This window comes from Cavia porcellus, unplaced genomic scaffold (assembly GCF_034190915.1).
Source record: "Cavia porcellus strain 051 isolate PalLab524CR breed Dunkin Hartley unplaced genomic scaffold, mCavPor4.1 scaffold_32, whole genome shotgun sequence".
NCBI lineage: Eukaryota > Metazoa > Chordata > Mammalia > Rodentia > Caviidae > Cavia > Cavia porcellus.
The window spans coordinates 45,541,757-45,557,679 of record NW_026947515.1 but is presented as its reverse complement, the minus strand read 5'-3'; the positions used below and the strand labels follow the sequence as shown (position 1 = coordinate 45,557,679).

At 42.2% G+C, this 15,923-nt stretch overlaps 1 protein-coding gene across 3 annotated transcripts in view; it reads right to left on the bottom strand.

The window, feature by feature from the left end:
* The window catches only part of Ulk2 (unc-51 like autophagy activating kinase 2), a 71,877-nt gene extending 69,609 nt beyond the window's left edge, over positions 1 to 2,268 (bottom strand). For 2 of the 3 annotated variants that reach the window (XM_003466199.5, XM_063242322.1), the window contains exons 1-2: positions 1,634 to 2,268; positions 242 to 334 (exon numbers count right to left, since the gene is read on the bottom strand). In XM_003466199.5, coding sequence (XP_003466247.4) covers positions 242 to 334; positions 1,634 to 1,723 — 183 coding nt within the window. In that variant the 5' untranslated portion in view covers positions 1,724 to 2,268. Of the gene's footprint in view, positions 1 to 241; positions 337 to 1,633 lie in introns of those variants that run through there. The other variant, XM_063242323.1, reaches the window with a different exon arrangement.
* Positions 2,269 to 15,923: the final 13,655 nt, after the last annotated feature.

The following is a 15,923-nucleotide window of genomic DNA, read 5'->3' as shown; positions in this document are numbered from 1 at the left end:
CCCTCCTAGGCTACATAATGAGTTACAGGCCAGCCTGAACTACACAGCAATACCTTATTCCAGAAAACAAAACAAAACTCTGGCTTCAGTGTATTCACTGCTTCAAAAACCAGCATATAAAAATGAGCAGCTGAAAATTATCAAAACTTGTGCCCATCTACCAATTGCAAAGGATGCCATCATATAATTTAATTTAGAATAAGTTTTGGTGTAGTGTGTTATACTATACAAAGTAACATACCTTTAAGATTTTAATTTCCTTTCCAAGCAGTATTTGTGATTTTGACAAGTTCTTTTTATTAATGCTTTTAATAGCTACCTCCCAATCAGTTTTCTGAAAAGGAAAAACAGGATTACTCCCAGGAAGTATTACACACAAACAGAAAAAAAAATCTATAAGCACAAAATGTTTTTAGCAACAGATAAAATGTGCAACACTGGGGATAAATAAAAAAGAACCTCAGTCTCCAGCAATAGGAAAATTATTTCACAAATCAGTTTAACAAGTCAACGTTCTAAACACTGCTACTAAAAATAGTAAATGTGAAGATTACATCGGAACTAGCACCAACTTTAAAAAAAAAAAAAAGGAAATCACAGTTTACAACCGCATATAAACTATGGAAAAAGGTGATTTATATAAACTTGGAAAGTAGTATGGTTAGTTGAAAACAGTGCTGCTATTTTAGGTGGATTATTATGTCTTTTAATTTTTTCCTTGAGTTTTAAGTTGTTTTCACAATAAATAAAAAGTAAGCAACAAAGAGAGTGCCCTTTGAACATGGTCCTTGGCAACAATCACAACAGTCAAAGCCTTTATGATTATTTCCACTCTCCAAGCTTTTCCACATTCTTTAGATTCTAAAACCTCATGTGACCCTTACTTGTGAAACAGCAGAGGGTTTTTTTGGTGTGGTTTTTTTTTTTTTGGTTTTTTTTTTTTTTTTTTTTTTTTCCTTTCCTTAGGCTTGAACATGTTCTGTTCGTTTATTTGGATGGAAAACGAAGCTTCCAACTATTTTTTCCACTGTAAGTCCGCCTAACCCAGGAGGAGTAACATAGTACCTGGCTGGTCGGGTTGTAGGAAAACCAATGTGGGAAAAGTGATACCTCCCAGTTTGAGAAACCCTAAAGCTAATGGGAAAGCTGCCCATTTTCCACAGTCTGCAAACATCAACCTCAGAGGTGACAAGCCCTGGCAGATCCCGGCAGAGAGGAGAGGACCAAAGGTCTGTCCACGCTCGAGCATCGAAGGATGCAAGGACTGTTCAGTCTTTTGAGGTCCACAGTAACTTCAGGTGGAAAGGTTTCTCCGTGCGACAAATAAGGGCGAATCCCTGAGCGCACTCTGGTTACCAAGCACACTGACAAGGAGGGGACCATCAGTGGCCTGGCGCCCGTCGGTAGGTGGAGCGCTGCCTAGAAGCTCAGCCTCAAAACAATCCTCGCAAGACCAAAACAAACCCCGCGACACTGACAGCGCACACAAAGGCAGGCCCAGGGCAGCAAGCCAAGGGGTGGTGGTGGTGAGGTCTTGGCTCTAGCGGCTTCGCCAAATCTCAGGACGCCCCTCGTCCGGTTCACACCCAGGGGTCCCGACCTCCAACGGGCCGGCAGGGTTGGCGGCGCTCACCTGACGGTGCCGCCCCCGAAAGACCACGGCGAAGGCCCCGTGTCCCACGAGGTCCCTCTTGCTGTACTCGAAGTCGCCCACCACCTCCATGGCCGCGCCCCGGAGGCATACAGCGGGCGGGCAGGCAGCTCAGAGCAGCGCGCCGCAACGGGATCAGCACCGCGGGCCCGCGGGCCCTGAGCGCGCCCGCGGGCGGCGGGAAGGGGGCAGACGCGGCCCCGGACCCGGGCGGACGCTCATGCCGACAAGCCGGAGCGGAAACGAAGGAGGCTGACGTGAGGAGCCGGGGTCACCGTGGCCTAGCCCGGCCCCGGCCGCTCCTCATGGCCCGGCCTGCCGCCGGCCGCGGGGTCTCTAGCGAAGCGGCCTCGCAGCTGCCGGGCTAGAGGCGCTACCACCGTCACTGGGCGCCCCCAGAGCCGCAAGCGCGCCCAGGGGAAGGGCACGGTCCAGGCCGCCCCATCCCCAGCTGGTCCGGCCGCCTTGGCCCTCTCCGCTCGGGTCCGGTCACCGCTGCTCTGGGGCCGCCGCCCTAGAACCCTCACAACCCCAGCCCCCCGCGCCTCCCAGCTCGCGTTCGAGCCGCACGAACACACTCGCGCACTTGCCGCTCCCGCGCCGACTGCCGGCCCTCCGCGACGTCACCGCGCCTTGTAGGACGTAGCGCGCTGCCAGATCGGCTCCTTCCGCCAAGAAAAGGAGTCCGCGCTGGGGGCAAGGCAACCCCAGCAGAAGCCACTTTGTGGTCGCTGAACGAAGAAACGAGGATGCAAGCCCTGCGCTGACCCAGGGACCAGATGGAGATGGGCACGCCCTGGTTTCTAGCCTACTGAAAGCAGGTTTTCACAGAAGCTGGTTGTGAACTCCACCTGCAGGCAGGACGATGGTCTCTGCTCGTGCAGCGTGGACTCCAAGGATCCAGGGAGAGCAAAGGAGAAACTCCTAAAGCCGACCTTGCACACTCCCTCACAAGCCTGAAGACACACTGCCAAACTGCTGTCCTTCTCCCACCTCTCTCAGGCTTTGCTCTCTTGGCGGTCCCTTAAGGGATAGTGTCTGTCAGAAATGGGGGTGGAGGAAGACGACTCAGAGAAAAGTTAATGACAGCGAAGGATCCTCTTCCTGAAGAAATGTTTATGTACAGACTCATGTTGTCCACTTCCTATGTGCTGCCAGTTTGGCAGGTATCCCTTAAATGGTTTTTAGGGGCTTTCTTTTGTAGAAATTACTGATTACTAAGACTATGCAACTGACATGGAACTTGCTAACTTCCCCCCAAGGGAACACACTTTCTATAAAATATGCTTGAAAATTCAGTTTTAACTCTTCAGTGTATGTCTGGATTTTTAGAGTGTTGCTTTCAGGTTATCGTACATTGCACCTGTCTGCAAACACATCTCTGAAGATCAGGCAGGAGCACTAAAACCTGCCAGATTTGAGACGGCCCAGAATTTTGAGATAAACTTCTGATTCAGTCCATTTTCTGCTGTTAGTAACAATACTACAGACTAGTTAAGTATTAGGTCACTTTCCATTACTATAACAAGTCACCTGAGGCTGAAGTGTGGTGTTTGCAGTGCTCCAAGTCTGTTAGCCTATTTAGGAATCTGAGGTTGGAGGATGCCCAGCCTAGGCTATTTAGGAAGACTTTGTCTCAAAATAAAAAAGACTGGGGATGTAGTTCAATGGAGGAGCATTCCTGGGTTCAGTGCCCCCCGACACACACACACACACACACAACCTGAGGCCAGGAACTTTATAAAAAGGTTTGTTTCACTCACAATTTTGGAAGCTGATAGACCGCACAGCATGGCACCAGCTCTGGCAAGAGCCTCAGAGTAAATGGCATTATAATATGAGCCCATGGAGAGTGGAGATCACATGGCCAAAAAGTCAGAGAGTGAGAAGGAGCCAGTTTTGCTGTCATAATTCACTCTGGACAAAGCTAACTGGGTTCCAAGAGAGCTACGTGAATCCCTTCCAAGGGCAGCACTCCCAAAGACCTCTCGCTAATCTCAAATCTTAAAGCTTTTACCACCTCAGCACCACCACATTGAGAAACAAAGGTCCCAGTACATGAACATGTGGGAGATACACTTAAGTAATATTCACCCCACAGCAGTAGGTTATAAAGGAAGAAGGTTTATTTTGGCTCACAGTCCCAGGTTTAAAGATGAGGGCTGCATCTGTGTGTGTGTGTGTGTGTGTGTGTGTGTGTGTGTGTGTGTGTGTGTGTATCTGCTTGCACGTGTTACTGGGTATTGAACCTAGGACCTTTTCATTGATCCACAACCCCATCCTGTTTCTATTTTTGAGACAAGGTCTCATAAAGTTGCTAAATAGCCCAGCCTGAGCTCAAACTTAATGATCCTCCTGCCTCAGTCTCTCAGAGTCTCTCTAGGCAATGCCTTTGTTGCTGGCAGAGTCCTGAGATGGCCCAAGGTATCAGGCTCTGCGGAAGAGACCTAGCCAAACTGCTCCCTGCTCCCCACTGCTAGGCAATTAAACTCAAGAGCTTCACCATTCTAAGCAGGTGCTCTAGCCCTGAACTACACCCCTAAACCCAAACTGGCTGACACAGCAGGCTCATCCTCAAGATAACATATTCATCTAGTAAAGGAGTGAATGGTTATTCCATTCATGCGGACAGAGCACCAATCACTTCCTACAGGTTCTACTTCTATCTCATAATGAGAAATAAATTTCAGCATCAGTTTCAGAAGGGACAAACCAATTCTCAGACCATGGCGCTCTCCTTCCTCACACCTCAAAATGTTGGCTTTGGATTCCTGCTCTCACTACTGAATACTCTTGCATACACTTAATTTTACTTCAAAAATCTGGCCCAGGTGGTTGTGTTAGATACTCAAAGTCTGGATCCTTCAAAAATCAAGAATCAAGGACTGGGGATATAGCTCAGCGGCACAGTGCCTGCCTGGAAAGTTCAAGGTCCTGAGTTCCATTCCTGGTACCAAAAAACTTTTTTGAAAAAACATCAAGTTAAGCAGCTATACATATAATTGATTTGGAGATGATTCCTTACCTCACTGAAAAATTCTCTATAGTCTATCTTTATGCATTTAAATGGGATATATGATTTGATTTGATTTTATTATTATTTTTTGTACCAAAAATTGAATCCAAACTTCATGCTTGCCAGGCATGCACCGTGCCACTGAGCTACATCCCTGGCCCCAATACAATTTTAATGTTCTAAAATTCACTAAATGATAGCCTTTGAGAATATAAATCTTGAAAGCTATAGGGCCCTAAACAAGTTATTTAACCTGCCATGCCTCAGTTTCTCCTCTGTGAACTGAGGATAAGAACAGTCGCTAGCTTATTAAGTAGATGGTTAAGTGCAATCAAAGCTAGCATTAGGAGCGCCTCTCCAGACTCAAAACAGCACCCTCAGGATCTTTCCCCCTCTCTTTCATCCACTCCCCCTGTGGTTTTTGGGTGCAGACCAAATTATTCAGCTTCAGGAATAGACCACATATACCTGCAAAGGGGTAGATTACCCAACATACACCTGAAGAATTCACGTCTGTAAACCTCCTTTGCAAAGGAGTGAGTATACTCGGGCAGCCAGGATGTAACAAGAGAAGGAGACAGCAGAGCTCCAGCAGAGCTAGCAGAGTTCTTGCAAAGTGCCTGGTAGCAGCCAGCCTCACAGGAAGCTCAAGGAAAACTCATACTGGTTGCCCAGGGGTGGTTAGACCTGCTGACTTCGGCCTACATAGACAACAGCACTCAGGCTTTCAGCGGGTCACTGCACTGTCCGTAGAGAACAGTATAACTTTCGTTGTCTAAACCGACGATATTTTACGTAGCATATATTTTACCCTGAAAAGTCCCACTGAAGATTTCCAAAACTAAGTTTATCATGGTGGCACGCACCTGTAAACCTGCACTTTGGGAAGCTGAGGCAGGAGGACTGCAAGTGTGACCCAGCCTAGGCAACTCAGCAACTTAATGAGATCCTGTCTCAAAAAAAAAAGTGGGGGGGCCGGGGATTTAGCTCAGTGGCATAAGCGCCTGCCTTGCAAGTGTGAGGTCGTGAGTTCGATCCCTGGTACTGATAAAAATGAAAAAGACAAAAAAAAAAAAAAAAAAAAAGGCTACATATGTAGCTCAATGCAAAGGCCTTGAGTTCAATCTCCAGTACAGCCCAACCCCCCCCAAAAAAAACACTCCCAAACTTTCATTCACAAGATTGCTCGGCTAGAAATTGAAATTAACCATAATTAACATTTAATTTGAGATGAATCCTGAGTATCAAAATGTATATCCATATGTATAATAATTTTGAGGTTTCTATGTATCTATGTATTGGGGTTTTTTTCAGAGAGGGTCCCTCTGTGTACTTTTGGCTGGCCTGAACTCATGGCAATCTTCCTGCCTCAGCTTCCCAAGTGCTGGGATTATAGGCATACATCACCACTCCGACTATACATAATTTTGAGATATTTATAGTTAATGCCACTAAAGTTACATACCAACACTAGAACATTACAAAGGTGTTAAAAAGCCTTTAAAGTGCAGGCCTTTAAAGTGGACACATCTTGCACCTTGTATATATAGTCCAAGCATGTGTAGCTTGCAAACTTGAGGATTTTTGACCTTGAGGGTCATTATTGAAAAGAAGTGGTAAGAGTTGGAGAAGCTCTGTTAATTAAATGTTTAGTTGGGACTATATGGGTTGCAAATAACAAACATCAAATGTGATAAAATAGGAGCTGGGGATTTAGCTCAGGGCATAAGCAACTGCCTTGCAAGCAAGTGGTCGTGAGTTCAATCCCCGGTACCAATAAAAAGATTTTTTAAAATGTGATAAAGATTAGAGATAAAGATACAGCTGTGCCTCTCAAAGTCTCCAGGCAATGCTTCCAAAGAAAACTACCAAAAGAATCACGGACCTGCACAGGACTGCTGGGTTCCTGCCTCATTCTTCTCATAGCTGAAAGATAAGCACTGACAGCCACCAGCCCAAAACCCAAATCCTTAAGGAAGAAGTTCTAATCATGTCAACTTTAGTCAAGTGATCAACAACTCATCCAACGCTGGGGAGAGGGGTGGAAGGAGGCTGGGCCCCCTCATATAACCCTGGCTGCTCTCGACACAGCCAGTGGGTGTTAGAGAGAGGCTATTCCCCAGGATCAGGAACTGAAGAAGCACCCCACAGTGTGCACTACAGTTAGAATTTAGGTTTTATTCAAGAATAGAAGCAAGGAAGGATGTCTAGTTTGCCTCTGAAATCAAACTTGATTTTCATTCTCTATTTGTCCTATTACTGCCTGGGAATTTTGAGTTGTGTATATATATATACATGTATGAAAATATGATAAACTGTTAAAATATTTCAGTACCCATTAACAAATAGTATAATAATAACTGCAACAACAACTAAAATTAATGGCCAATATAAACTCATTAGGGGCCAGGGATATAGCTCAGTGGCTCACTGCCTGCCTGGCAAGCACAGGATCAAGAGTTCGATTCCCAGAACTGGGCTCTGTGTGTGTGTGTGTGTGTGTGTGTGTGTGTGTGTGTGTATTCATTAGTTGATCAAATGCTGTGTGATTTTCTAATGGTCAGGGTCTTTCAACACTAATCAATGTGATGGCCAGGGATATAGCTCAGTGTCACAGTACCTATCTGGCAAGCATGAGGTTGTAGTACAATTCCTGATGCTCTACCCCACCCCCAAAAAAGAAAGAAAATCAATGAGAGGGATGTTTTCTTTACTAGGGAGGCATTTTAGGAGAAGAATTTATTATCTTCAAATTACATCACTGCAAAAAAATTACATTATCACTATTGCTTCTATCTTGGTTCTGTTGTTTCCATTTTGATTATACTGCTGATGCTTTGAAATTCTTGTGAAGAGTTTTGGTTCAATACTTTGATATTTAAATATGCAAGAAACTGCAATAAAATATGGAAAATAAGCATGTAAAAGAAAGCTGGGTATAGTAGTACACAACTATAATCCCACCTATGTAAAAGGCTGATGCAGGAGGTTATTAGGCTTGGGGCTGACCTGGACAACTTAGCAAGACTGTCTCAAATATCAAATTAAAGTGGCAAAGGGCACCAGGGATGTAGCTCAGTGGTAGAACTTACCAAGCAAGCCCAAGACCCTGGGTTCAGTGCCCAGTACCATTAAAAACAATTTCTTTTGGTGGCAGGGGATATGTAATGTTTTCATTGTGGTAGTTGTCATTTGACTTTTTTGGGTTTTGAGGGGCTTTGGTTTTTGGTTTTTGGTTTTTTTGTTTTGTTTTGTTTTGTTTTGTTTTTTGGCGATAATGTCTCACTATATGTAGTCCACACTGATCTTAAAGTCACCATGTTGCTCAGGCTGATCTCAAATTTCTGATCATCCTGCTTCAGGCGGGAGTGCCAGGATTAAAGGTGTGTGCCACCATACTCAGCCTTCCTAGAATTTTTATAAATATTATAACTACCAAACCAGGCACACACTTGTAATCTCAGCACTTGGGAGGCTGGGGCAGGAGGATCACTGGGAGTTCAAGGTCAGTTTGGGGTATAGAGCAAGACCCTGTCTCAAACACACACACACACACACACACACACACACACACACACAGAGAGAGAGAGAGAGAGAGAGAGAGAGAGAGAGAGAGAGAGAGAAATACTATGATTACCAACCTTCTGAATCATACACTAATTTTCTGAAGTGAAATCAATAATAGAATTTAGCCTAGACATCTTCCAATACAATGATACAGTACAAATTGAATGCAGCAGGTGGGCAGTTTTTAATACTGCACAAAATCATTGTAAAGTTTGCATTTGAAAAATATACAATTTGATTATTTCAACTCAAAATATTAGTGTCATTTTTGCTATAGTGACAGTAACTGAAAAACTTACATATTTCTTAGGAATTAGCAATAATGCTAACAGTCAAAATAAAGAATATTTACAAATATCATTGAGATACATTTCAAAGAACATCATGAGTCTGTCTTCCAATAAATGCACCTCAAACTCCTAAAAGAAATACTTTATTAGAGAGAACAATGGCTGCACCAGCAAACAAGCCCAGTTTGGGAATCAGCATCAGGCGCAGGGCCACCTCCCAACTAGGAATGGCTGACCCCAGCCACTTCCCGAATGCAGGCCAGCAAGGGATACCAATCCCCCCATCCCCACAAGCGACCAGCTTGTGAGAAACACAGGCTGTGATGATAGCTATTGAAGTGAAGTGCAATTGGATGCCCATGGTGCTTTGATGTTTCACTAACATTGCAGGTCTAAGGCTGGTGGTCTGATCATAGGTTTAGAGGATATTGGTATGCAGTGTGCCATCTGGGGGCATCTCCTTCTAAGGGTTGTAGCCATTGCTGATTCCCTATAGTCTTGTTTTGAGGTCCTATATCATTTCCATTGTTTTGTTGGGTTGGGTTTTATTCTCTTCTGTTTTGTTTGATTATGTTAAATCCGATGGCAGGAGAAGCTATTTCAAGGATAGCAAGATATATTATGGTAGCAATTTTGAACTTACTATCGGCTTGTTTTGAAATCCTTTATTGCATTTATTGTTTTTTTTATTGTTTCTATTCTATTCTGTTCTGTTTGATTTTTTTTACTATGTCTAAAGTTTCTGCAGCTATTTTGAAGACATCAAAAAGCATTATGGTAATTACTGTTGATTTCATAATGTTTTGAAGTCCTGAATCTTTTACACTGGTTTTGTTTGATTGGTTGTATTCTGTTTTATCCTTTTTAAAATAAAATTTTAAAAAATACTTCATTGATGACACAATAAAGAAAATGAAACACATTTTAAATTTCAAAACAAATGAATGAAAAATTTAAATGGAGAAGGAGATAGCCTAGTGGCAGAGCATTTGCCTGACGGGTGTGAGGTCCTGGGTTCAACCCCCAGCACTTAAAAAAAAATCTCTATTTTGTGGTTGTAAAAGAGTATAACACTTTTAGCCATGAAGGATTAGCTAGAACTTCAAAAAACCATGATTCACATAGATGTATCTAGATTTACACTCCATTTCATAAAACAAAAACTCATTGAAATAATTAAACAGTTATTCAAGGAAGCAGATGCAGAAACAAAATGGGTACAAAGATAACAATTCGAGATTAACACCAGAGAAAAGAAAAAAGGCAGAAGCAGAAATGTAGAGTGAGAAGATGATGCAGGGTTAACTATGCCAAGGCTTCCCCAAAAATATTCTGGAGCAAAACAATAGCATTGTGCAGTGTTGAGTCAAAATACCCTCCCTCACCCCATCTCTGGGCAGGGACAGCTCACTGTCTGCTGAGGTCCCAAAGGAGCTGATGGCTGAAGGTCGTGCTTCCGCAGTTGGACAACATCTCTGGCCTTCAAGGGGAATCTGGGCAGTCCACCTTCAAGGCTGCTACAACTTTTTTGGAAAACTATCAATACCATGTTTATTATTTCATATAAAAGTATTCTAACATACTTAAGATGAAAATCTTAATGACTATCAATTGTTTAGTGACTTGCAGATTATGCAGAACTAGCAGAAACAACTGAAAGCATATGAAAGTTTTATTTAAAGCAGTTAAGGATATAGAGCATGTGCTTAGCATGCAAAAGGTCCTCAGTTTGATCTCCAGCACTGAACACTGCTACCAGCACGACTAGCAACAAAACTTCATTGGATTTTATACAGACAGTACCAATATATTGCTTAGGAAGAAAGTTTAACATTTCAACCCAATGTTTAGAGGATTTTCGGGTGTTTTAATTTGGCATTGAGTCATTATATTCAATCTTTGGATGACACAAAGAAACTACTTTAAATCTTTTCTTGAATCTCAGCCACTAGGGAGACTAAGGCAGGAGCATGACAAATTTGAGGCCAGCCTGCGCAATTTAGGGAAACTCTTATCTCAAAATAAAAAAATAGGGGCTGGAGATTTAGCTCCTGCCTTGCAAGGGTGTGGTCGTGAGTCGATCCCTGGTACTGGTAAAAAAATAAATAAAAAAAAGGGGGGGCCAGGGACATAGCCCAGTGGCACAAGCACCCGCCTGGCAAGTGCAAGGTCCTGAGTTTGATTCTCAGTACCAAAACAAACAAGCAAACAGGCATGGTACTGCGTGCCTGTAATCCCAGCATTATGGGCTGACACAGAAAGACTGCACGTTCAAATTCAGGCTGGGGAATTTAGCAATTTGGCAAAACTCTGTCTTAAAACTTTTTAAAATTTTCAAATGCTTAACAAGGCCTTGAGATGTAGCTCAGTAAGAAGGCTCTGGGTTCAGTCTCCTGTACTGTAATATATAAATAGGGTTGGCAGTGTCACTCAATGGTACAGCATTCCTGCACTCAACTCCCACTACTGAAAAAAACCCACACTTTTCCCTAACAAACTGCATATTTACTGTTATATAGCAAATAAACTGAAGGGAGAATGAAATACAATATCTGCAAGCTGGGATAGAAACCATGACAAGGAGACGAACCTTGACAGGCAGCCTTTTGTCCTGGAATGACAAACAAAATAAAAAATGAAGTTTCATAAAAATTGTTAGAAGAAAAAAGATTATAGGAAACAGATAAACTTTGTGGGGATCAGAAAGGGTTCTGGGAGCCGGAGATTGAGCTCAGTGGCATAAGCACCTGCTTGGCAAGTGTGAGGTTATGAGCTCAATTCTCGGCACCAGAAAAAGGAAAAAACAAGAAAGAAAGGGATCTGGGGGTGAGACAGACAGGAGGAAGGGGCGGGCTAAGGGGAAGTTAAAATGCCACATGTATGAGTATCAATACCTATACATGAATATACTTATCATATATTGCAAAGATATACTAAGAAAAATTCTAAGTAAAATTGTAAAGTATGAGCACTAAAAAAGTAGTAAGTCAACTCTTTTTAGAATTTGGATTTAATAAATGGTATTATAACAGAATTCATCATCTTTCCAAGAATATTGTTAAGCTGTGCAACAGATGTCTCAGAGATAGGCCTAACATGTGAAAGCCCTAGGTTCAACCCCAGCACCACACACACACACACACACACACACACACACTGTTAAGCCGATGGCTCAGTTCAGTGGTTCCCACAGACTTTGGGGACTCCTGAAGGTCTCCAAGGTATTTTCATATTTTTTGTGAGGTTAAAACTATTTTCATAATAATGCAGATGAATTGCTTTTTTCACTGTGTCAGTTTCTGAACTGAGGTCACAAAAACACTGGTGGGTGAAAGTTTTGGCATCCTGGCAGGAATCTAGACAGTGACACAAAGTGAACAAGTCCTTATATCTTGTATGCTGAGTAACTACATTGAAGACAACAATACACAATGTATTAACCATTGTTGTTCTCCTATTATCTTGCTTTAATTTTTTTCTTGTTTAAAAAACTGAACTAAGTGGCATAAGTGCCTGCTTGGTAAGCACAAGGTCATGAGTTCGATCCCCGGTGCCACCAAAAAAAAAAAAAAATTTCACTGTTGGGGCTGGGGATTTAGCTCAGTGGCATAAGCACCTGCCTTGCAAGCAGGCGGTCGTGAGTTCGATCCCCGGTACAAATTTTTAAAAAAAGCTGAACCAGTCATCATCATACATGCTACCATATGAGCACGGTCAAGATAAAAGAAAAGTGAGCTTCCCATAAAAATGTCCTTAATGCACCATTAACAATTCCTAGCTTTATTAACTCTCTACCTTCAAGTAAGTTTATTTGTTTGTTTGTTTATTTAATATCCCATGTGACAAAATAGGAAGTCCACATACAGCACTCCTGCATACTGAAGCATGACTAGTATGTCCAGGAAAGGCCCTCGCTATGCTTTCACAAAATTCCATTTTGCTTGAAAAGACAACTGACACACCTGTTATTCAGATTTGGTATTTAAAAGACATTTTCTTGGAAATGAATGAAGTGACTCCATCATGTCAAGGAAAATGATACTGATATTTATTCCAAGGATAAAAATGTGAGTTTTCAAGCAACAATTATTATTTTGGAAAACTTTTACTCGCTACTGTAAGCTTAAATACTTAAAATTCTGCTGAGATCTGGTTAACAAATGTGATTGTTTAAATTGTACAATGTGTCAATATTTGAAGGATCTATATAATTCCATGAATTACTATTTTCCAAGTGACTATTGTATGATGTATAAAACCACATGTAGGTAAATGTTTCATTCAAAGTTCAAGGTCCACCAACAAATTTTAATCTACCAGTATAAAGTTTGTTGATATGGTTCAGATCCTACACTGTAATTAACTTTTGAGAAAAGAAACACTTGTCAAACTTTGATGTGCTGTCAGAAAACAATATCCACAAGACTACTAAAACTCTCTTCCCCTTTCTAGAAACATATCGATGGGATAGTATTTTCTTCATATACTCCAACCAAAATAACATAATCAAAACAGGTTAAAAGCAAATACAGATAACTTCTATTAACCAGATAAACAACAAAAAGATTTACAAACATGTAAAACAACACTCATCATTTTTTTTTGTTTTAAATAGTCTGGTTTGTTTTCATAATATATCATTCATATTAATATTACTGGGTTTTTCTAAAATGCAATCTAAAATAAATATTTTTGCAAATTTTTTTATTCTGGCTTCTGGTACCATCTAGAATAGATAAAAGCAATATAATGCAACATTTATTTTTATACTAGCTAGGTGCAGTGCTGTGTGCCTGTACTCACAGGTTACTCAGAAGGGTGAAGAAGAATCACTTCAGCCCATCGAGAGTTTGAGGCCAATCTCTCTAAATAAATAGACAGGCAGGGAGATGATATGAAGATGTGGTTCAGTCATAGATCACTGTCTAGCATTCACAAGGCCTTGAGTTCAATCCCCAGTACCCCCCCCACTATACACACACATACACAGAGAGAGAGAGAGAGAGAGAGAGAGAGAGAGAGAGAGAGAGAAAGAAATACAGTAACAACAAAAACTTTGCATTTGAAGAGTTTTCAAGAAAAAGGTTGAGAGCATTCCAGTAGTTCAAGCTTAGGCAAATTTTGTGACACACACTGAGAAGGCCAGACCTTTGTCTGCACTGTGTTGTTTACGGGAAAGTGGGCCTGTCACTGTGGAATCTTTGGCTTCTCCCTTTCTTCTGTAGGACTCCCTGTTCTCTATGGAAATGATGTGCAGTTGCTGACTGCACAGAAAAGGAAGTTCACTGAGCTGACAAGCCTTTGGTGGCAGAATCCAGAGGTCCTGATGATGTATTATGAACAGGGTGAGAAGGCTGTTTTCTTTGGTTCTTATAAAGGAAAGGGCTCTGTTGAACAATTTTATTCCCACATTTGTTGTCTAGCCAGGCATAGTGGTGCATGCCTGTGATCTCAGCACTCAGGAGGACTGAGGCAGGAGGACTGCCCTGAGTTTGAGACCAACCTGGGCTGTATAGCAACACTTTGTCTCAAAAAGGCCTCAAAAAAATAAAAAAGTTAACCTCTAAATTTGTTTCCTAGTACAGATCTAGTGGTTATTAGTTTTTCACTAGAGAAGACTCTAATCATGAGAATTTATTTATAGTTGTATAATTGCCAACACTGGAAAACTGAGATTTCCCATTTTTCTCTCCACTGTGTGAGAAATGCTGATTTGATATTTTTACCCAACTGAAGAGGAAGTGAATGCACTGTCTCGACCACAGGCCTCAAAGCTAACTTCTCTGCCTCGCTGGGACCTGGCTTGGATCCCTGCCTGAGGTCAGCCACATATTGCACATATGACAAGCCACACCCCTTAGGGAGGAAGCTGATGGGGGCTGTAGATCATTTCAAATAAAGGAAGAAGTAAAACCCACTGGCCACAAGAACTAAAACTGTATGTTTGGTCTCAGTGCAGAAATGGGGAGGAGGTTGCAGGGGCAAAGGCATAGCTCAGTAGCAGAATGCTTACCTAGCACACACCGGGCCTTGAGTTCCATCCCTAGCACTTGAAAAAGAAAATAACAAAACAAAATAAATAGATTAGAAGAACCAACATGAGCCCTGCTATAAGGTTACACTGCAGCACTGTGCACTGACAGTGAGGGGGTCACAGAAGTTGGCAGCCTTGCTGTAACCCCTAAAGCTTCACAATGGAGCTCCAGCTCTAGGGAATTCATGACAGCTCAGGGTTAGTAGAAAAGGGCTTGTTCTGATTTCATGAGGATATGCAGATCAGGAGAGATCTGTTAAGAGCAGTTCACATGAACCACATTCCCAGAGATATACACACACACACACACATTCCAGAAGGCCTTTGTGGATTTATGAGGAAAATGTAACTGTTTAAAATAAACCAGGGCCAGTGATACAGCTCAGTAGCACAGCACCTGCCTGTAAGTGCAAGGTCCTGAGTTCAACTTCTGGTACCAAATAAATAAATAATAAAAAATAAATAAACCAGAAAAGGCATTCTACAAAGTTCAATACCCAATCATGATAAATTTCTTAGCAAACCAAAAGTAAAGGAGCCATCTCTCAACTTCAACATTTGTCAAAATCTATAGAACAGGGGCTGGGGATTTAGCTCAGCGGCATAAGCGCCTGCCTTGCAAGCAGGCAGTCGTGAGTTCGATCCCCGGTACCGATAAAAACGAAAAAGACAAAAAAAAAAAAAAAAAAAAAGATCACAAAAAATCTATAGAACATACAACACCAAGAACAAAAACTACAGACTTCAGGTGATTAGGTTGAGTCAATATAGTTTTAATTATTGTAACCAGTGCAGCACTCTAATGGGGAAAACCATATACTCGGGGAGGCTGTGCCTAAGAAGAAAAGGGGCCAGTAGTATACAAAATTCTCCGTGCTGTTTCTTTTAAGTACTAGGGATGGTACCCCAGGCCTCACGCACACCAGGCAAGCACGCGAGCTATGCCTCCAGCCCCAATTCTTTGTACTTTCTGCGCAGTTATGCTCTGAACATCAAACTGATTTTAAAAATAAAAGACACCCTCCCTTTTAAAGTAACCCACATTGTGTTCCTTTTGTTAAAAGTCTTGCAAGGCCCACGGAAAAAGCCAAAGTCCTCCAGATGTCTCATGAGACCCTACAGTAGAGTGTCTGGCTTGTTTTCTCTGATGTTGTCTCTCGTCACTATCCTCCAGGTTCGCTTGACCCCAACATCACTGAGCTGCAAGTAGGGTTCTTCCTCCTCAAGGTCTTTGCACTTGCTTCAGATGTTGCCTTCCCAATGAGACCACTGTTCCCCCACCTTGAAACTTCCTAGTCTCCTTTCTAGATTTAGTTTTATCTTTGTGGCCTATCAGTAGCTGGTATTTTACCTATTTTTCTCTTT